This window comes from Salmo trutta, chromosome 1, assembly GCF_901001165.1.
Source record: "Salmo trutta chromosome 1, fSalTru1.1, whole genome shotgun sequence".
NCBI classification, from domain to species: domain Eukaryota; kingdom Metazoa; phylum Chordata; class Actinopteri; order Salmoniformes; family Salmonidae; genus Salmo; species Salmo trutta.
Genome location: NC_042957.1, coordinates 6,714,662 through 6,736,275, shown reverse-complemented (window position 1 = coordinate 6,736,275; position 21,614 = coordinate 6,714,662). Strand labels below are relative to the sequence as shown.

Genomic DNA, 21,614 nt, shown 5'->3' with positions numbered 1-21,614 from the left:
TTAAAAAGCATGTGAAAAAGGTAATTCAAATAACCAAATTCAACCTAGCTAATTTCCGATTTATACGAAATTGTTTGACCACAGAGGTAGCAAGACTGTACTTCAAATCGATGATACTCCCCCACTTAACATACTGCTTGACTAGTTGGACCCAAGCTTGCTATACAACATTAAAACCTATTCAGTCTGTCTACAAACAGGCTCTCAAAGTGCTCGATAGGAAGCCCAATAGCCATCATCACTGTTACATCCTCAGAAAGCATGAGCTCCTGAGTTGGGAAAATCTGGTGCAATACACCGACGCATGTCTTGTATTCCAGATCCTAAATGGCCTGGCTCCCCCTCCACTCAGTACTTTTGTTACACAGAAAATCCAAACATATGGCAGCAGATCCACAAGGTCTGCCATGAGAGGTGACTGTATAGTTCCCTTAAGGAAAAGCACCTTTAGTAAATCCGCTTTCTCTGTGAGAGCGTCCCATGTCTGGAATACACTGCCATCAGACACACATAACTGCACCACATATAACACTTTCACAAAATGCATGAAGACATGGCTAAAGGTCAATCAGATTTGTGAACATAATCCCTAGCTGTGTATTGCCGCTTTCCATGTTGTCTGTTGTCTGTAGCTTGTGAGGTGTGGAAACACTTTGTTTTTATGGATTTTGTCTTGTTGCTTTTTGTTCTATGTTGCTCTGTCTGTATACTACATCTTGCTTGTCCTATGTTGCTCTGTCTTTATGCTATGTCTTGCTTGTCCTATGTTACTCTGCGTGTGCTCACTGTTCTATGATTGTCTATATTGTAATTGTTTTTAATAACCTGCCCAGGGACTGCGGTTGAAAATTAGCCGGCTGGCTAAAACCGGCACTTTTACTGAAACGTTGATTAATGTGCACCGTCCCTGTAAAAATAAAATAAACTCAAACTCAAATTGGGGGAGAGGTCTGGCTGTTTCCTATTGGTCGAAACCAGGAGGTAATTGGGGGAGAGGTCTGGCTGTTTCCTATTGGTCTAAACCAGGAGGTCATTGGGGGAGAGGTCTGGCTGTTTTCTTAGATAATTCTGTTAATTTCTTCTAACCCCTCCCTCTCTTCTTCTAACCCCTCCCCCTCTTCTTCTAACCCCTCCCCCTCTTCTTCTAACCCTTTCTACCCCTCTCTCTGTGTCCCTCCTTCCCTCTCCTACCCCTCTCTCTGTGTCCCTCCTTCCCTCTCCTACCCCTCTCTCTGTGTCCCTCCTTCCCTCTCCTACCCCTCTCTCTGTGTCCCTCCTTCCTCCTCCTACCCCTCTCTCTGTGTCTCTCCTTCCTCCTCCTACCCCTCTCTCTGTGTCCCTCCTTCCCTCTTCTACCCCTCTCCTGTGTCTCTCCTTCCTCCTCCAACCCCTCTCTCTGTGTCCCTCCTTCCCTCTCCTACCCCTCTCTCTGTGTCCCTCCTTCCCTCTCCTACCCCTCTCTCTGTGTCTGCGTAGGTAGGTTTACTTTGACGAGACACCTGCAACCGCCATGCTGTATCAACTGAGCCCCACGGGCTTATATGATTATATCAGCGGTTCAGTCAGTGTACTGTAGTCAGTGTACTGTAGTCAGTGTATTGTAGTCAGTGTACTGTAGTCAGTGTACTGTAGTCAGTGTACTGTAGTTAGTGTACTGTGGTCAGTGTACTGTAGTCAGTGTATTGTAGTCAGTGTATTGTAGTCAGTGTACTGTAGTCAGTGTACTGTAGTTAGTGTACTGTAGTCAGTGTACTGTTAGGCTGTAACATCCCACACGGTACCCTAGTCCCTATATAGTGCACTACTTTTGACCAGAACCCATAAGGTCCATAGTGCACTATGTAGGGAATAGGTTACCATTTGTCTTTCATCTGTCTGCCTGGAGGTCTGTCTGTCTGTCTGCCTGCCTGTCTGTCTCTCTGTCTGTCTTCCTGTCTGCCTGGAGGTCTGTCTGCCTGCCTGTCTGTCTCTCTGTCTGTCTCCCTGTCTGCCTGTCTGTCTCTCTGTCTGTCTCCCTGTCTGCCTGGAGGTCTGCCTGCCTGTCTGTCTGTCTGTCTGTCTGTCTGTCTGTCTGTCTGTCTGTCTGTCTGTCTGTCTGTCTGTCTGTCTGTCTGTCTGTCTGTCTGCCTGCCTGCCTGCCTGCCTGCCTGCCTTGGTATAATCCCCATGTCTTCCCACTGTGTTTCCTACCAGTCTGTCTCCTTTTCATAACAATCGGTAATCTGTGTTTTTGGCCACCGATTTGCCGATTTTTTAAAATGTATTTATTTGTTATTTTTTTACACCTTTATTTAACTAGGCAAGTCAGATTAAGAACACATTCTTATTTTCAATGATGGCCTAGGAACGGGGGTTAACTGCCTTGTTCAGGGGGGATTCGGGGATTCGTTTTTGCAACCTTCTGGTTACTAGCCCAACGCTCTAACCACCTGCCTTACATTGCACTCCACGAGGAGCCTGCATGGCAGGCTGACTACCTGTTACGCGAGGGCAGCAAGAAGCCAAGGTAAGTTGCTAGCTAGCATTAAACTTATCTTATAAAAAACTATCAATCTTAACATAATCACTAGTTAACTACACATGGTTGATGATATTACTAGTTTATCTAACGTGTCCTACGTTGCATATAATCGATGCGGTGCCTGTTAATTTCTCATTGAATCACAGTCTACTTCTCCAAACGGGTGCTGATTTAACAAGCGCATTTGCGAAAAAAGCACTGTCGTTGCACCAATGTACCTAACCATAAACATCAATGCCTTTCTTTAAAAACAATAAACAATTATATATTTTTAAACCTGCATATTTAGTTAATATTGCCTGCTAACATGAAATTGTGTCACATCTCTAGCGTTCATTGCACGCAAAGTCAGGGTATATGCAACAGTTTGGGCCGCCTGGCTCGTTGCGAACTAATTTGCCAGAATTTTTACGTAATTATGACATAACATTGAAGGTTGGGCAATGTAACAGGAATATTTAGACTTAGGGATGCCACCTGTTAGATAAAATACGGAACGGTTCCGAATTTCACTGACAGGAAAAACGTTTTGTTTTTGAGATGATAGTTTCCGGATTCGACCATATTAATGACCTAAGGCTCGTATTTCTGTGTGTTATTATGTGATAATTAAGTCTATGTGTCACGTCCTGACCAGTATAAAGGTTATTTGTTATTGTAGTTTGGTCAGGACGTGGCAGAGGGTATTTGTTTTATGTATTTCGGGGTGGTGGTTTATTTAGTAGGTTGTTTGATTTATTATTTCCGGGTTTTGGTTTATGTTCTATGTTTTGAACTTCTATGTTCTTTCTGGGTTGGTGTATTTCTATGTGTAGGTTAATGGGGGGTTGGACTCTCTGATTGAGAGTCCTATATATGGGTAATTGTTTGGTGTAGTGTTGTGGGAGATTGTTTCTTGTTTTGCTGAGTGTGCATGACAAGACTGTTTTGTTGTTCGTGAGTTCTTCGTTTTTGTTATTTTGGTGTTCACTTTATTTTAAAATAAATACAAGATGAGCATCCACATTCCTGCTGCGTTTTAGTCCTCCATTCCCGACGACAACCGTTACACTATGATTTGATAGAGCAGTCTGACTGAGCGATGGTAGGCAGCAGCAGGCTCGTAAGCATTCATTCAAAACTGCACTTTCGTGCGTTTTGCCAGCAGCCCTACGCAATGCATTGCGCTGTTTATGACTTCAAGCCTATCAACTCCCAAGATGAGGCTGGTGTAACCGATGTCAAATGGCTAGCTAGTTAGCCGGGTGCGCGCTAATAGCGTTTCAAACGTCACTCGCTCTGAGACTTGGAGTAGTTGTTCCCCTTGTTCTGCATGGGTAACGCTGCCGATAATTATTAACCGATAATTATGTTAATATTGTAAATTAATAATTGAATCTCCAAAGTAAGCTTTGTCAATATGTACATTGTTACGTCATGCCAATAAAGCAAATTGAATTGAATTGAAAGACAGAGAGAGACAGAGAGAGACAGAGAGAGGCAGAGAGAGACAGAGACAGACAGAGAGAGACAGAAAGAGAGACAGAGAGAGACAGAGAGAGAGACAGAGAGAGACAGAGAGAGACAGAGAGAGACAGAGACAGACAGAGAGAGACAGAGACAGAAAGAGAGACAGAGAGAGACAGAGAGAGACAGAGAGAGACAGAGAGAGACAGAGAGAGACAGAGAGAGACAGAGAGAGACAGAGAGAGACAGAGAGAGAGACAGAGAGAGAGACAGAGAGAGACAGAGAGAGACAGAGAGAGACAGAGAGAGACAGAGAGAGACTGAGAGACAGAGAGAGAGACAGAGAGAGACAGAGAGAGAGACAGAGAGAGACAGAGAGAGACAGAGAGAGTCAGAGAGAGACAGAGACAGAGAGAGACAGAGAGAGACAGAGAGAGTCAGAGAGAGACAGAGACAGAGAGAGACAGAGAGAGACAGAGAGAGACAGAGAGAGACAGAGAGAGACAGAGAGAGACAGAGAGAGACAGAGAGAGAGAGGTGTGTTATATTTTTACCCAGACGTAGTTCACAGAGTCGTAGCTGAGGGTCCATAGGGGGGTGAAGCCGCCTCTTCTTCCTCCAACACCGCGCAGGGTACGCATATATCTGTCCAGCACCCAGACCTACACACACACACACACACACACACACACACACACACACACACACACACACACACACACACACACACACACACACACACACACATACACACACAAAAGCATCAGAACAAAAATAGTTTAAAGTAACTGTCCAGTGTTTACAGGTTTCTATGAAATATGACCTATAATTAATTACAATATAAGTGAAATAGTTTTCCTTCCAACAAATGGTAATTAAGTATGTTAAAAAGCAGCATACCCCAACAACAGAATGGTGGGGCGTACCCCAACAACAGAATGGTGGGGCGTACCCCAACAACAGAATGGTGGGGCGTACCACAACAACAGAATGGTGGGGCGTACCCCAAAAACAGAATGGTGGGGCGTACCCCAACAACAGAATGGTGGGGCGTACCCCAACAACAGAATGGTGGGGCGTACCCCAACAACAGAATGGTGGGGCGTACCCCAACAACAGAATGGTGGGGCGTACCCCAACAACAGAATGGTGGGGCGTACCCCAACAACAGAATGGTGGGGCGTACCCCAACACCAGAATGGTGGGGTGTACCACAACAACAGAATGGTGGGGTGTACCACAACAACAGAATGGTGGGGTGTACCACAACAACAGAATGGTGGGGTGTACCACAACAACAGAATGGTGGGGAAAATATTCATGCGAGTAGACCGCTGATTGGCCAGCTCATCCTCCAGCTCATCCAGCTCATTCACTAAGAGCTGGACACAAATAGCCTCTCCCTTTATCTAGCAGTCTGGGCCAATAGTCTCTCCCTTCATCTGGCATGCTGGGCCAATAGCCTCTTCCTTCATCTAGCAGTCTGGGCCAATAGTCTCTCCCTTCATCTAGCATGCTGGGCCAATAGCCTCTTCCTTCATCTAGCAGTCTGGGCCAATAGTCTCTCCCTTCATCTAGCATGCTGGGCCAATAGTCTCTCCCTTTATCTGGCATGCTGGGCCAATGGCTTCTCCCTTTATCTGGCATGCTGGGCCAATGGCCTCTCCCTTCATCTAGCATGCTGGGCCAATAGTCTCTCCCTTTATCTGGCATGCTGGGCCAATGGCCTCTCCCTTCATCTAGCATGCTGGGCCAATAGTCTCTCCCTTTATCTGGCATGCTGGGCCAATGGCCTCTCCCTTCATCTAGCATGCTGGGCCAATAGCCTCTCCCTTTATCTAGCATGCTGGGCCAATAGCCTCTCCCTTTATCTAGCATGCTGGGCCAATAGTCTCTCCCATTATCTAGCATGCTGGGCCAATAGTCTCTCCCTTTATCTAGCATGCTGGGCCAATAGCCTCTCCCTTTATCTGGCATGCTGGGCCAATAGCCTCTCCCTTTATCTGGCATGTTGGGCCCTGGCACCATACCCTATACTTTGTGGCCTGATGGCTTCCATTATATGTATTTATTCTGACTCTGTCTCTACCTATCTGACTCTCTCTCTGACTCTCTCTCTCTGACTCTCTCTCTGACTCTCTCTCTCTGACTCTCTCTCTGACTCTCTCTCTCTGACTCTCTCTCTGACTCTCTCTCTCTCAGACTCTCTCTCTGACTCACTTTGACTCTCTCTCTCTCTCTCTTTCTCTGACTCTCTCTGTGACTCTCTCTGACTGTCTCTCTCGCTCTCTGACTCTCTCTCTCTTTCTCTCAGACTCTCTCTCTCTCAGACTCTCTCTCTGACTCACTTTGACTCTCTCTCTCTCTCTCTTTCTCTGACTCTCTCTATGACTCTCTCTGACTGTCTCTCTCGCTCTCTGACTCTCTCTCTCTTTCTCTCAGACTCTCTCTCTCTAAGACTCACTCTCTCTAAGACTCACTCTCTCTAAGACTCACTCTCTCTCTCTCTCTGACTCTCTCTCTCGTGAGATGTTCAACTAGAGCTGGGATGATAAACCGAAAAATGATAGACACAGACCACTTATCGCAGGCATTTTGCTGATATTGTTGATATCATTATGATAAGTAGCCTACACTTGAGAAATATGAAGTTTGAAATGAAATAAATGTGTTAATATGGGTGATTGTTAAGGGAACAAATTGATGACTACAACCATCATACTAGTAGTAGTAGTTTAAAGGAGAATAAAATAAAAACTGATGCACATTAACGTTATAATTAATACGGATTTATATGGATTTATATGGATTAATACGGATTCATATGGATTAATATGGATTTATATGGATTTATATGGATTAATATGGATTTATATGGATTAATACGGATTCATATGGATTAATATGGATTAATACGGATTTATACGGATTAATACGGATTTATACGGATTAATATGGATTAATATGGATTTATATGGATTAATATGGATAAATATGGATTTATATGGATTAATATGGATTTATATGGATTAATATGGATTCATACGGATTTATACGGATTAATACGGATTTATACGGATTAATATGGATTAATATGGATTTATATGGATTAATATGGATAAATATGGATTTATATGGATTAATATGGATTAATATAGATTTATATGGATTAATATGGATTTATATTGATTAATATGGATATAGCCCAGCTCTATGTTCTAGATGTAATCATGACTGTAAACAGTCTGCTGGTTTCAAAACCATAAAAACAGTTTAGTTTATTAAGACCAGAAATGTATCTATAGACGTGCGCACGTGTGTGTGTGTGTGTGTGTGTGTGTGTGTGTGTGTGTGTGTGTGCACGTGCCATTTCTCTTCCCCAGCCTGCAGTTTACCCACCTGGCCCGCGGTGGCGCTGTTCCATCCAGATGTAGCAGTTGTTCTGGGCCACGCCAGTTTGGTTGTCCAGGAAGGGCATACGGACGCTCCGCTCGGCACAAAGACGGGCGTTATAGCTGCGACAGTGTTCTATGGCCTCACGGTAGAACTGGTCACCTAGCCTACAGACACAAGAGAACAGAGACAGTTTTAGTTAACTTGGTTATGTTAACTAGGTTAGGTTAGCTTAGTAGGCTATAGAGATTGAGGAAGCAGCTGTAACGGGCCTTAAACCTGGTGCCAAATGTCTTACATACTGGGATGCTACTTGTCTTCAGCTCACTCAGGTTAATTTAGCATGCTAGAGCTATCTTAGCTAAACATATTCCCTTCGTCTTAGTCAGAGCACACAGCTGCTGTTGAGCCATCCTGCTACCAAGACATGTCCTCTGAATACCAACATTGTTAGGGTTGTTTATTAGCATGGAGGCGTGCTGAGTTACTCTGTATGCATCAGCAGGCATGGTCCGGCTGGCCAGAATAAATCAAGTGCGTGTCGTAGGCAGCTCTGGGAAAGTCACAGCACCGCTGGTGGCTATGCTGTACAATCAACTCCATTATCCTAATGTAGTTCACCATCCCATAGCAAACCCTTCTAACCGATTGAAAAACAGGAAACCAATCAATTCCATTATCCTAATGTATTTCTACAACCTATAGTAAACCATCTAACCGATTGAAAAACGGAGAAACACACTGTGGGAAGATGTTTACTGTCCAAATAAACTCAGCAAAAAAAGAAACGTCCTCTCACTGTCAACTGCGTATATTTTCAGCAAACTTAACATGTGTAAATATTTGTATGAACATAACAAGATTCAACAACTGAGACATAAACTGAACAAGTTCCACAGACATGTGACTAACAGAAATGGAATAATGTGTCCCTGAACAAAGGGGGGGTCAAAATCAAAAGTAACAGTCAGTATCTGGTGTGGCCACCAGCTGCATTAACCTCTCTTGGGTAGTATTTTCACCTCCAGATGAAAAGCGTGCCCAAAGTAAACTGCCTGTTACTCAGGCCCAGAAGCTAGGATATGCATATTGGTAGATTTGGATAGAAAACACTCTAAAGTTTCTAAAACTGTTAAAATAATCTGTGAGTATAACAGAACTGATATGGCAGGCGAAACCCCGAGGAATTGAGGTCATAGGATTTTCCATTTTTTCTATGGGATACCCTTATTATTAGGAATCTGGTTGCAGTTCCTATGGCTTCCACTAGATGTCAACAGTCTTTAGAAATTGTTCAATGTTTTTCTTTTGAAAAAAAATGAAGAAGTAGTGCTATTCATTGTAAGTGTCACTCCAGCTGGACTCTACTGTTTTGACGTGCGTATACTGGAGCGCGCTTCACGTTGTTTTTATCCGGTATTGGAAAAAGTTTATTCCGTCTTAAATTTTATCGGTTATTTACGTTTTAGTGTACCTGAGGTTGGATTAGGAACGTTGTTTGAAATGTTTGGACCAAGTTTACAGGTAACTTATTAGATACTTTTTAGGCATGTTGGGCGAGTTGAAACCGGTGTATTTCTGAATCAAATGCGCCAAATAAATTGACATTTTTGGGACATAAAGAAGGACATTATCGTACAAAAGGACCATTTGTGATGTTTCTGGGACATTAAGGCATGAATTATATCGCTATTTCTGACTTTTGTGGCGCACCTGCCTGGTTGAAATATGATTTTCATGTGTTTGTATGCGACGCTGTCCTCAGATAATCGCATGGTTTGCTTTCGCCATAAAGCCTTTTTGAAATCTGACACAGCGGCTGGATTAACAAGAAGTTAAGCTTTATTTTGATGTATAACACATATATTTTCAAGAATGTTAAATATTTGAATTTGGTATTTTTGAATTTCGAGCTCAGCAATTTCACCGGATGTTGGCCAGGTGGACGCTACCGTCCCACCTGCCCATAAGAAATTAAGTACTGCAGTCAGTATCTGGTGTGGCCACCAGCTGCATTAAGTACTGCAGCGCATCTCCTCCTCATGAACTGCACCAGATTTGCCAGTTCTTGCTGTGAGATGTTACCCCACTCTTCCACCAAGGCACCTGCAAGTTCTCAGACATTTCTGGGGGGAATGGCCCTAGCCCTCACCCTCCGATCCAACAGGTCCCAGACGTGCTCAATGGGATTGAGATCCGGGCTCTTCGCTGGCCATGGCAGAACACTGACATTCCTGTCTTGCAGGAAATCAGGCACAGAACGAGCGGTATGGCTGGTGGCATTGTCATGTTGGAGGGTCATGTCAGGATGAGCCTGCAGGAAGGGTACCACATGAGGGAGGAAGATGTCTTCCCTGTAACGCACAGCGTTGAGAATGCCTGCAATGACAACAAGCTCAGTCCGATGATGCTGTGACACACCACCCCAGACCATCTCGGACCCTCCACCTCCAAAACGATCCCGCTCCAGAGTACAGGCCTCGGTGTAACGCTCATTCCTTCGACAAGAAACACGAATCCGACCATCACCCCTGGTGAGACAAAACCGTGACTCGTCAAAGAAAAGCACTTTTTGCCAGTTCTGTCTGGTCCAGCGACGGTGGGTTTGTGCCCATAGACGATGTTGTTGCCGGTGATGTCTGGTGAGGACCTGCCTTACAACAGGCCTACAAGCCCCCAGTCCAGCCTCTCTCAGCCTATTGCGGACAGTCTGAGCACTGATGGAGGGATTGTGCGTTCCTGGTGTAACTCAGGCAGTTGTTGTTGCCATCCTGTACCTGTCCCGCAGGTGTGATGTTCGGATGTACCGATTCTGTGCAGGTGTTGTTACACGTGTTCTGCCACTGCGAGGATGATCAGCTGTCCGTCCTGTCTCCCTGTAGCGCTTAGGCGTCTCACAGTATGGACATTGCAATTTATTGCCCTGGCCACATCTGCAGTCCTCATGCCTCCTTGCATCATGCCTAAGGCACGTTCACGCAGATGAGCAGGGACCCTGGGCATCTCTCTTTTGGTGTTTTTCAGAGTCAGTAGAAAGGCTTCTTTAGTGTCCTAAGTTTTCATAACTGTGACCTTAATTGCCTACCGTCTGTAAGCTGTTAGTGTCTTAATGACCATCCACAGGTGCATGTTCATTAATTGTTGAACAAGCATGGGAAACAGTCTGTGAAGTTATTTGGATTTTCACGAATTATCTCTGAAAGACAGGGTCCTGAAAAAGGGACGTTTATTTTTTTGCTGAGTTTAGATGGATGGGTTTGTATATGTATTTATGAGGAATCTCCATTAGTTCCTGCCAAGGCAGCAGCTACTCTTCCTGGGGTTTATTATGGATCTCCATTAGTTCCTGTCAAGACAGCAGCTACTCTTCCTGGGGTTTATTTTGGATCCCCATTAGTTCCTGCCAAGGCAGCAGCTACTCTTCCTTGGGTTTATTATGGATCTCCATTAGTTCCTGTCAAGACAGCAGCTACTCTTCCTTGGGTTTATTATGGATCTCCATTAGTTCCTGCCAAGGCAGCAGCTACTCTTCCTGAGGTTTATTATGGATCTCCATTAGTTCCTGTCAAGACAGCAGCTACTCTTCCTGGGGTTTATTATGGATCTCCATTAGTTCCTGCCAAGGCAGCAGCTACTCTTCCTGGGGTTTATTATGGATCTCCATTAAGTTCCTGCCAAGGCAGCAGCTACTCTTCCTGGGGTTTATTATGGATCCCCATTAGTTCCTGCCAAGACAGCAGCTACTCTTCCTTGGGTTTATTATGGATCCCCATTAGTTCCTGCCAAGGCAGCAGCTACTCTTCCTTGGGTTTATTATGGATCTCCATTAGTTCCTGTCAAGACAGCAGCTACTCTTCCTTGGGTTTATTATGGATCTCCATTAGTTCCTGCCAAGGCAGCAGCTACTCTTCCTGAGGTTTATTATGGATCTCCATTAGTTCCTGTCAAGACAGCAGCTACTCTTCCTGGGGTTTATTATGGATCTCCATTAGTTCCTGCCAAGGCAGCAGCTACTCTTCCTGGGGTTTATTATGGATCTCCATTAAGTTCCTGCCAAGGCAGCAGCTACTCTTCCTGGGGTTTATTATGGATCCCCATTAGTTCCTGCCAAGACAGCAGCTACTCTTCCTTGGGTTTATTATGGATCCCCATTAGTTCCTGTCAAGGCAGCAGCTACTCTTCCTGGGGTTTATTATGGATCCCCATTAGTTCCTATCAAGGCAGCAGCTACTCTTCCTGGGGTTTATTATGGATCCCCATTAGTTCCTGCCAAGGCAGCAGCTACTCTTCCTGGGGTTTATTATGGATCCCCATTAGTTCCTGCCAAGGCAGCAGCTACTCTTCCTGGGGTCCAAACACAATAATGCACTTACATTACACATGAAACAAAATATGAAACAGTACATTATATAACATTATTAAACCACTATATATCTACAATACAAAATGTATAATACCACCATACAACAATATCACAATGTACGTGTGTGTGTGTGTGTGTGTGTGCGTGCGCGCGAGTGCGTACATGCGTGCCAGGGTTTCCGTTAGCCGCTAATTGCAGGCCTTAGGCTGTTGTTGTTTTTTAAATCCGAGAAATAAAACTGTTGCCGCCCAAATTGAGCAGGAGGAAAAAAACAACAGCAGTCAGGCTATCCTGCCTGATGAGGCAGTATGCATTTCCAAAATCATACTTATTGTTCGAAACCTGAATGTTTTACTTCATATTATGAGGCATGTCTTTCTTACCTTGTTTGAAAATAAGACCATAGAAACGTGGAGGCAATTATTTTATAAAGACTTCATACGCGGAACGTTAGTTTCAAGTTTGGGGAAGCATACAATTTATCCTATAATTTCTACCGATCTGCATCCCAGTTACAATTTTCATATGCACATTTTCATGGAACAGTTTCATTTCAATAATAACGGTTTCGTTTATCATAATCATTGTCACGTGGTTAATAGTTTTTTTTTAATCTTAATTAAAATGATATAAAAATATAAAAGTTAAAATTAAACTGAGATCACTACCTACTGCCCAATGGCAACGTGGTCTCACAGCATTTCATATTATTCTGTACGTAAATCCGAGGCGCTCCACTTAGTATGATATTTTACATTCCGTATGGTCGTTGGTCGGGGTGGGTGGGCGTGTAATGCAAATGTCTAGCAACCCAAAGGTTGTTAGTTCGAATTTCATCACAGACAATTGTAGCTAATTAGTAACTTTTCAACTCCTTACTACTTTTTACCTACTTTGCAACTACTTAGCATGTTAGCTAACCCTAACCCTAACCCTAACCTTAACCCTAACCCTAACCCTAACCTTAACCCTTTAAGCTAGTGGATTCTAGAGAGGTGAGTGGATTCTAGAGTGCTGAGTGGATTCTAGACAGCTGAGTGGATTCTAGAGAGCTGAGTGGATTCTAGACAGCTGAGTGGATTCTAGACAGCTAAGTGGATTCTGGAGAGCTGAGTGGATTCTAGACCGCTGAGTGGATTCTAGAGAGCTGAGTGGATTCTGTAGAGCTGAGTGGATTCTAGAGAGCTGAGTGGATTCTAGACCGCTGAGTGGATTCTAGAGAGCTGAGTGGATTCTGTAGAGCTGAGTGGATTCTAGAGAGCTGAGTGGATTCTGGAGAGCTGAGTATATTCTGGAGAGCTGAGTGGATTCTGGAGAGCTGAGTGGATTCTGGAGAGCTGAGTGGATTCTGTAGAGCTGAGTGGGTCTAAGTGGATTCTGTAGAGCTGAGTGGATTCTAGACAGCTGAGTGGATTCTGTAGAGCTGAGTGGATTCTGTAGAGCTGACTGGATTCTAGAGAGCTGAGTGGATTCTAGAGAGCTGGGTGGATTCTGTAGAGATGAGTGGATTCTAGAGAGCTGAGTGGATTCTGTAGAGCTGAGTGGATTCTGTAGAGCTGTGGATTCTAGAGAGCTGAGTGGATTCTGGAGAGCTGAGTGGATTCTAGAGAGCTGAGTGGATTCTGGAGAGCTGAGTGGATTCTAGAGAGATGAGTGGATTCTAGAGAGCTGAGTGGAGAGCTGAGTGGATTCTGGAGAGCTGAGTGGATTCTGTAGAGCTGAATGGATTCTGGAGAGCTGAGTGGATTCTAGACCGCTGAGTGGATTCTAGAGAGCTGAGTGGATTCTGTAGAGCTGAGTGGATTCTAGAGAGCTGAGTGGATTCTGGAGAGCTGAGTGGATTCTGGAGAGCTGAGTGGATTCTGGAGAGCTGAGTGGATTCTGGAGAGCTGAGTGGATTCTGTAGAGCTGAGTGGGTCTAAGTGGATTCTGTAGAGCTGAGTGGATTCTAGACAGCTGAGTGGATTCTGTAGAGCTGAGTGGATTCTGTAGAGCTGACTGGATTCTAGAGAGCTGAGTGGATTCTAGAGAGCTGGGTGGATTCTTTAGAGATGAGTGGATTCTAGAGAGCTGAGTGGATTCTGTAGAGCTGAGTGGATTCTGTAGAGCTGTGGATTCTAGAGAGCTGAGTGGATTCTGGAGAGCTGAGTGGATTCTAGAGAGCTGAGTGGATTCTGGAGAGCTGAGTGGATTCTAGAGAGATGAGTGGATTCTAGAGAGCTGAGTGGAGAGCTGAGTGGATTCTGGAGAGCTGAGTGGATTCTGTAGAGCTGAATGGATTCTGGAGAGCTGAGTGGATTCTGGAGAGCTGAGTGGATTCTGGAGAGCTGAGTGGATTCTGGAGAGCTGAGTGGATTCTGGAGAGCTGAGTGGATTCTAGAGAGCTGAGTGGATTCTAGACCGCTGAGTGGATTCTAGAGAGCTGAGTGGATTCTGTAGAGCTGAGTGGATTCTAGAGAGCTGAGTGGATTCTAGAGAGCTGAGTGGATTCTGGAGAGCTGAGTGGATTCTGGAGAGCTGAGTGGATTCTAGAGATGGTTACTGATGGAATAGTCCAAGCAGAGTCCCCTGGTTACTGATGGAATGAATAGTCCAGACAGAGTCCCCTGGTTACTGATGGAATGAATAGTCCAGGCAGAGTCCCCTGGTTACTGATGGAATAGTCCAAGCAGAGTCCCCTGGTTACTGATGGAATAGTCCAGACAGAGTCCCCTGGTTACTGATGGAATAGTCCAGGCAGAGTCCCCTGGTTACTGATGGAATGAAAAGTCCAGGCAGAGTCCCCTGGTTACTGATGGAATGAATAGTCCAGACAGAGTCCCCTGGTTACTGATGGAATGAATAGTCCAGGCAGAGTCCCCTGGTTACTGATGGAATAGTCCAGGCAGAGTCCCCTGGTTACTGATGGAATAGTCCAGACAGAGTCCCCTGGTTACTGATGGAATGAATAGTCCAGACAGAGTCCCCTGGTTACTGATGGAATGAATAGTCCAAGCAGAGTCCCCTGGTTACTGATGGAATAGTCCAGACAGAGTCCCCTGGTTACTGATGGAATAGTCCAAGCAGAGTCCCCTGGTTACTGATGGAATAGTCCAGACAGAGTCCCAGGGTTACTGATGGAATAGTCCAAGCAGAGTCCCCTGGTTACTGATGGAATAGTCCAGACAGAGTCCCAGGGTTACTGATGGAATAGTCCAAGCAGAGTCCCCTGGTTACTGATGGAATAGTCCAAGCAGAGTCCCCTGGTTACTGATGGAATAGTCCAGACAGAGTCCCCTGGTTACTGATGGAATGAATAGTCCAGACAGAGTCCCCTGGTTACTGATGGAATAGTCCAGGCAGAGTCCCCTGGTTACTGATGGAATGAATAGTCCAGACAGAGTCCCCTGGTTACTGATGGAATAGTCCAGGCAGAGTCCCCTGGTTACTGATGGAATGAATTGTCCAGACAGAGTCCCCTGGTTACTGATGGAATGAATAGTCCAGACAGAGTCCCCTGGTTACTGATGGAATATGTGCATTGTTTTTGTGTGTCTGGTAGTGGAAACAGCTTTGTCAGTATTGTCAAACGAGTCAAATGCACTTTTAGTAGCAACCAAAGGCTCAAACACCAATGATTTATACACTGCTCAAAAAAATAAAGGGAACACTTAAACAACACATCCTAGATCTGAATGAATGAAATAATCTTATTAAATACTTTTTTTTTACATAGTTGAATGTGCTGACAACAAAATCACACAAAAATAATCAATGGAAATCCAATTTATCAACCCATGGAGGTCTGGATTTGGAGTCACACTCAAAATTAAAGTGGAAAACCACACTACAGGCTGATCCAACTTTGATGTAATGTCCTTAAAACAAGTCAAAATGAGGCTCAGTAGTGTGTGTGGTCTCCACGTGCCTGTATGACCTCCCTACAACGCCTGGGCATGCTCTTGATGAGGTGGCGGATGGTCTCCTGAGGGATCTCCTCCCAGACCTGGACTAAAGCATCCGCCAACTCCTGGATAGTCTGTGGTGCAACGTAGCGTTGGTGGATGGAGCAAGACATGATGTCCCAGATGTGCTCAATTGGATTCAGGTCTGGGGAACGGGCGGGCCAGTCCATAGCATCAATGCCTTCCTCTTGCAGGAACTGCTGACACACTCCAGCCACATGAGGTCTAGCATTGTCTTGCATTAGGAGGAACCCAGGGCCAACCGCACCAGCATATGGTCTCACAAGGGGTCTGAGGATCTCATCTCGGTACCTAATGGCAGTCAGGCTACCTCTGGCGAGCACATGGAGGGCTGTGCGGCCCCCCAAAGAAATGCCACCCCACACCATGACTGACCCACCTCCAAACCAGTCATGCTGGAGGATGTTGCAGGCAGCAGAACGTTCTCCACGGCGTCTCCAGACTCTGTCACGTCTGTCACATGTGCTCAGTGTGAACCTGCTTTCATCTGTGAAGAGCACAGGGCGCCAGTGGCGAATTTGCCAATCTTGGTGTTCTCTGGCAAATGCCAAACGTCCTACACGGTGTTGGGCTGTAAGCACAACCCCCACCTGTGGACGTCGGGCCCTCATACCACCCTCATGGAGTCTGTTTCTGACCGTTTGAGCAGACACATGCACATTTGTGGCCTGCTGGAGGTCATTTTGCAGGGCTCTGGCAGTGCTCCTCCTGCTCCTCCTTGCACAAAGGCGGAGGTAGAGGTCCTGCTGCTGGGTTGTTGCCCTCCTACGGCCTCCTCCATGTCTCCTGATGTACTGGCCTGTCTCCTGGTAGCGCCTCCATGCTCTGGACACTACGCTGACAGACACAGCAAACCTTCTTGCCACAGCTCACATTGATGTGCCATCCTGGATGAGCTGCACTACCTGAGCCACTTGTGTGGGTTGTAGACTCCGTCTCATGCTACCACTAGAGTGAAAGCACCGCCAGCATTCAAAAGTCACCAAAACATCAGCCAGAAAGCATAGGAACTGAGAAGTGGTCTGTGGTCCCCACCTGCAGAACCACTCCTTTATTGGGGGTGTCTTGCTAATTGCCTATCAATTCCACTTGTTGTCTATTCCATTTGCACAACAGCATGTGAAATTTATTGTCAATCAGTGTTGCTTCCTAAGTGGACAGTTTGATTTCACAGAAGTGTGATTGACTTGGAGTTACATTGTGTTGTTTAAGTGTTCCCTTTATTTTTTTGAGCAGTATATATACACTAGATGACTGCCAGGGGGCTGTGTTCAGAAGCTATCACTCCCCACCATTTATTAACGTCTACATTTGTTTCTGTCATGTTTATTCTATTACAGACACTTTAGTGAATACATTTAAAATATATTATGTGAGCAAAACATACAAATAAAATAACAAAATATATAAAAACATTTTCTATTAAAGTCTAATTTTTGGAGATTACTAATGTTATTGTCCCCACTACAACACAAAAATACTTACATACATTACATTTTTTTCCTTGAAACATTTAATTGAAATACTGTAGAATTTCATTCAGGGCCAATATCGCCGACCGGTGGCTTGAAAGCCTCTCAATGGCACACACACGCAGTGAGAGGCCAATGGAATGTTTTCAGAGGGGAGGACAGGAGGACAGGAGAGGAGAGGAGGGGGAGAGGAGCGGAGAGGACAGGAGAGGATGACAGGAGAGGAGGACAGGAGAGGCCAGGAGAGGAGGGCAGGAGAGGAGAGGAGGGGAGGGGAGGGAAGGGCAGGGCAGGGCAGGAGAGGAGAGTGAAACTCTGCAGCTGCCAGGAGGCGAGTGACACTTATCAAGACGTTGGAGAACGGAAATGCCAAACAGACTTTTTCTCTCTGCATCTGTGTGTCTCCCTTCATCTCTCTCGCTCTCAATCCCTCTCTTTCTCCATCTCCCCTGTCACTATATCCCGTCTCCCTCACCCCATGCTCTCTCCCCAAAGACTGTCCCTCTCCAAGGACTTAGGTCCCGCCTCTCCTCATGCTTCTATATTCTAATGTCCTCTCTTTCCTCCTATTCAACCTCTAGGACCCCCTGGCCAATCACAGGTGCCTAATGAATAATCATGGAGCTTTTCATTGGATGGCTGACATTCTATTGTAATAGCATTCCGTATGCATAAAACACTGGTAACAGCCCCTCCCCCACGGGGACAGACAAACCTCTTGTTCATGAGAATAAATTGAAAGATCACTTCTATGTTTCTAATTAAATAGCAGCTCTACAGGATACTCTCTGTCTCTCCTCACCTCTCTCTCTCTCTCCCTTCCCCCTCTCCTCCCCCACAAGCCCTCTAGACCTGACATTTCTAACACCATCACTCCCCATGCTGTCAGGCTCTTAAAGAAAGACACACAAACAGAGAGAGAGACAGAGACAGAGAGAGTGAGAGAGAGACAGAGAGAGAGACAGACATAGTGAGAGACAAAGACAGAGAAAAGGTTTTGAAAGAAGACAACAACCCCACACCACCTTGTAACCAGAGTCAGAGAGACAGTCAGCAAGACAATAAGAGAGGAGAGAGACAGTCAGCAGTCAGCAAGACAATAAGAGAGGAGAGAGAGAGAGTCAGAAAAACAGTCAGCAAGACAATAAGAGAGGAGAGAGAGACAGTCAGCAGTCAGCAGTCAGCAAGACAATAAGAGAGGAGAGAGAGACAGTCAGCAAGACAATAAGAGCGGAGAGAGAGACAGTCAGCAGTCAGCAAGACAATAAGAGAGGAGAGAGAGACAGTCAGCAAGACAATAAGAGAGGAGAGAGAGAGACAGTCAGCAGTCAGCAAGACAATAAGAGAAGAGAGAGAGATAGACAGTCAGCAAGACAATAAGAGCGGAGAGAGAGACAGTCAGCAGTCAGCAAGACAATAAGAGAGGAGAGAGAGACAGTCAGATAGACAGTCAGCAAGACAATAAGAGAAGAGAGAGAGAGACAGTCAGCAAGACAATAAGAGAGGAGAGAGAGACAGTCAGCAGTCAGCAAGACAATAAGAGAGGAGAGAGAGACAGTCAGATAGACAGTCAGCAAGACAATAAGAGAAGAGAGAGAGATAGACAGTCAGCAAGACAATAAGAGAGGAGAGAGAGTCTTACATGCTGACTAGAACGGGCGTGCCCCATTGCGCGCATGTTGATTTTGTCCATCCACACCAGACTATCAGGAGACGCAGGTTGAAATATCAAAACCAACTCTGAACCAACTATATTCATTTGGGGACAGGTCGCTTGCTGTTGCTAGCTAATTTCTCCTGGGATATAAACATGGGGTTGTTATTTTACCTGAAATGCACAAGGTCCTCTACTCCGACAATTAATCCACAGTTGAAACGTTTGTTTCTAGCAATCTCTCCTCCTTCAGGCTTCTTCTTCTTCAGACTTTATATGGAGGTTGGCAACCAACTTTAAGGTGCATTACCACCACCAACTGGACCGGACTTTGGACCTCAATTCATCTTTCAATCACCCACGTGGGTATATGATACTAAAAACCAATGAGGAGATGGGAGAGGCGGGACTTGCAGCGTGTCAAGCGTCACAAATAGAACCAAGTTGTATTTTATGATTGAATAACATGTATGTGTATGTGTCTTTTTACAACGCTCACGTATGTAACGCGGTGTGGTCAGCATGTTAGCAGGTCATATTCAGAGAAAGACAGTATCACTGGCCAACACATCTGTAATCAGTTTAAAACCCTGGGTCATTCTAAAGACACTCACAGGAAATGTTTAGTGTTCCCTCCAGACACACATTAAATATCCACCATGACATTAATAACATGTATATCTCCAGCCTACACACACACACGCATGCACACGCACACGCACACGCACACACACACACACACACACACACACCAGTAAAAATAGTATCCATATCTCCAGCCTACAGTATCTAGGCCTGCATGTACTGAGATCCCTGAGCAGTGAATCTAGTCTAGGTCTCAGCAGGTAAACACCACTTAGGGAAATGGTTCCACCTCAGACTAGAATTAGCTGCGGTTCTACAGTTACCTTCAGAGTGTGTGTGGGTGTGTGTGTTCCTTTAAAACCTACTTCTGTCAAATACGATGAGCTATAGCTTTTAAAATCTATAACTGTTATTACAACATCAGCCTGTTATTACAACATCAGACTGTTATTACAACATCAGACTGTTATTACAACATCAGACTGTTATTACAACATCAGGCTGTTATTACAACATCAGACTGTTATTACAACATCAGACTGTTATTACAACATCAGGCTGTTATTACAACATCAGGCTGTTATTACAACATCAGGCTGTTATTACAACATCAGACTGTTATTACAACATCAGACTGTTATTACAACATCAGGCTGTTATTACAACATCAGGCTGTTATTACAACATCAGACTGTTATTACAACATCAGACTGTTATTACAACATCAGACTGTTATTACAACATCAGGCTGTTATTACAACATCAGACTGTTATTACAACATCAGACTGTTATTACAACATCAGACTGTTATTACAACATTAGGACTGTTTTCCTCAAGACATTCAGTCCACTTAATGTTTTGTTTCCTTTGCTTCCTTACTTCCTAGTATCGCGATAGCGGTACCGTGACAACACTATCCAGTGCATATTACAGGTCGACCGATTAATATGATTTAACAAAAGCGCATTTAAGAAAAAAGCACAATCATTGCACGACTGTACCTAACCATAAACATCAATGCCTTTCTTAAAATCAATACACAGAAGTATATATTTTTAAACCTGCATATTTAGCTAAAAGAAATCCAGGTTAGCAGGCAATATTAACCAGGTGAAATTGTGTCACTTCTCTTGCGTTCATTGCACGCTGAGTCTGGGTATATGCAACAGTTTGGGCCGCCTGGCTCGTTGCGAACTAATTTGCCAGAATTTTACGTAATTATGACATAACATTGAAGGTTGGGAAATGTAACAGGAATATTTAGACTTATAGATGCCACCCGTTAGATAAAATACGGAAAGGTTCCGTATTTCACTGAAAGAAAAACGTTTTGTTTTCGAGATGATAGTTTCCGGATTCAACCATTTTAATGACCAAAGGCTCGTATTTCTGTGTGTTATTATGTTATAATTAAGTCTATGATTTGATAAAGCAGTCTGACTGAGCGATGGTAGGCACCAGCAGGCTCGTAAGCATTCATTCAAACAGCACTTTCGTGCGTTTGCCAGCAGCTCTTCGCAATGCTTCAAGAATTGCGCTGTTTATGACTTCAAGCCTATCAACTCCCGAGATTAGGCTGGTGTAACCGATTTGAAATGGCTAGCTAGTTAGCGGGGTGCGCGCTAATAGCGTTTCAAACGTCACTCGCTCTGAGACTTGGAGTAGTTGTTCCCCTTGCTCTGCATGGGTAACGCTGCTTCGAGGGTGGCTGTTGTCGATGTGTTCCTGGTTCGAGCCCAGGTAGGAGCGAGGAGAGGGACGGAAGCTATACTGTTATACTGGCAATACTAAAGTGCCTATAAGAACATCCAATAGTCAAAGGTATATGAAATACAAATGGTATAGAGAGAAATAGTCCTATAATTCCTATAATAACTACAACCTAAAACTTCTTACCTGGGAATATTGAAGACTCATGTTAAAAGAAACCACCAGCTTTCATATGTTCTCATGTTCTGAGCAAGGAACTTAAACGTTAGCTTTCTTACATGGCACATATTGCACTTTTACTTTCTTCTCCAACACTTTGTTTTTGCATTATTTAAACCAAATTGAACATGTTTCATTATTTATTTGAGGCTAAATTGATATTATTTATGTATTATATTAAGTCAAAATAAGTGTTCATTCAGTATTGTTGTAATTGTCATTATTACAAATAAATTTAAAAAATGGCCGATTAATCGGTATCGGCTTTTTTTGCCCTCCAATAA

General features: G+C 44.5%; 1 protein-coding gene across 2 annotated transcripts in view; it reads right to left on the bottom strand.

The window, feature by feature from the left end:
* Positions 1 to 21,614, bottom strand: part of dpf3 (double PHD fingers 3) — a 56,022-nt gene that overhangs the window by 18,973 nt on the left and 15,435 nt on the right. For both annotated transcript variants that reach the window (XM_029701819.1, XM_029701872.1), the window contains exons 2-3: positions 7,367 to 7,527; positions 4,522 to 4,629 (exon numbers count right to left, since the gene is read on the bottom strand). In XM_029701819.1, coding sequence (XP_029557679.1) covers positions 4,522 to 4,629; positions 7,367 to 7,527 — 269 coding nt within the window. The remainder of the gene's footprint in view (positions 1 to 4,521; positions 4,630 to 7,366; positions 7,528 to 21,614) is intronic.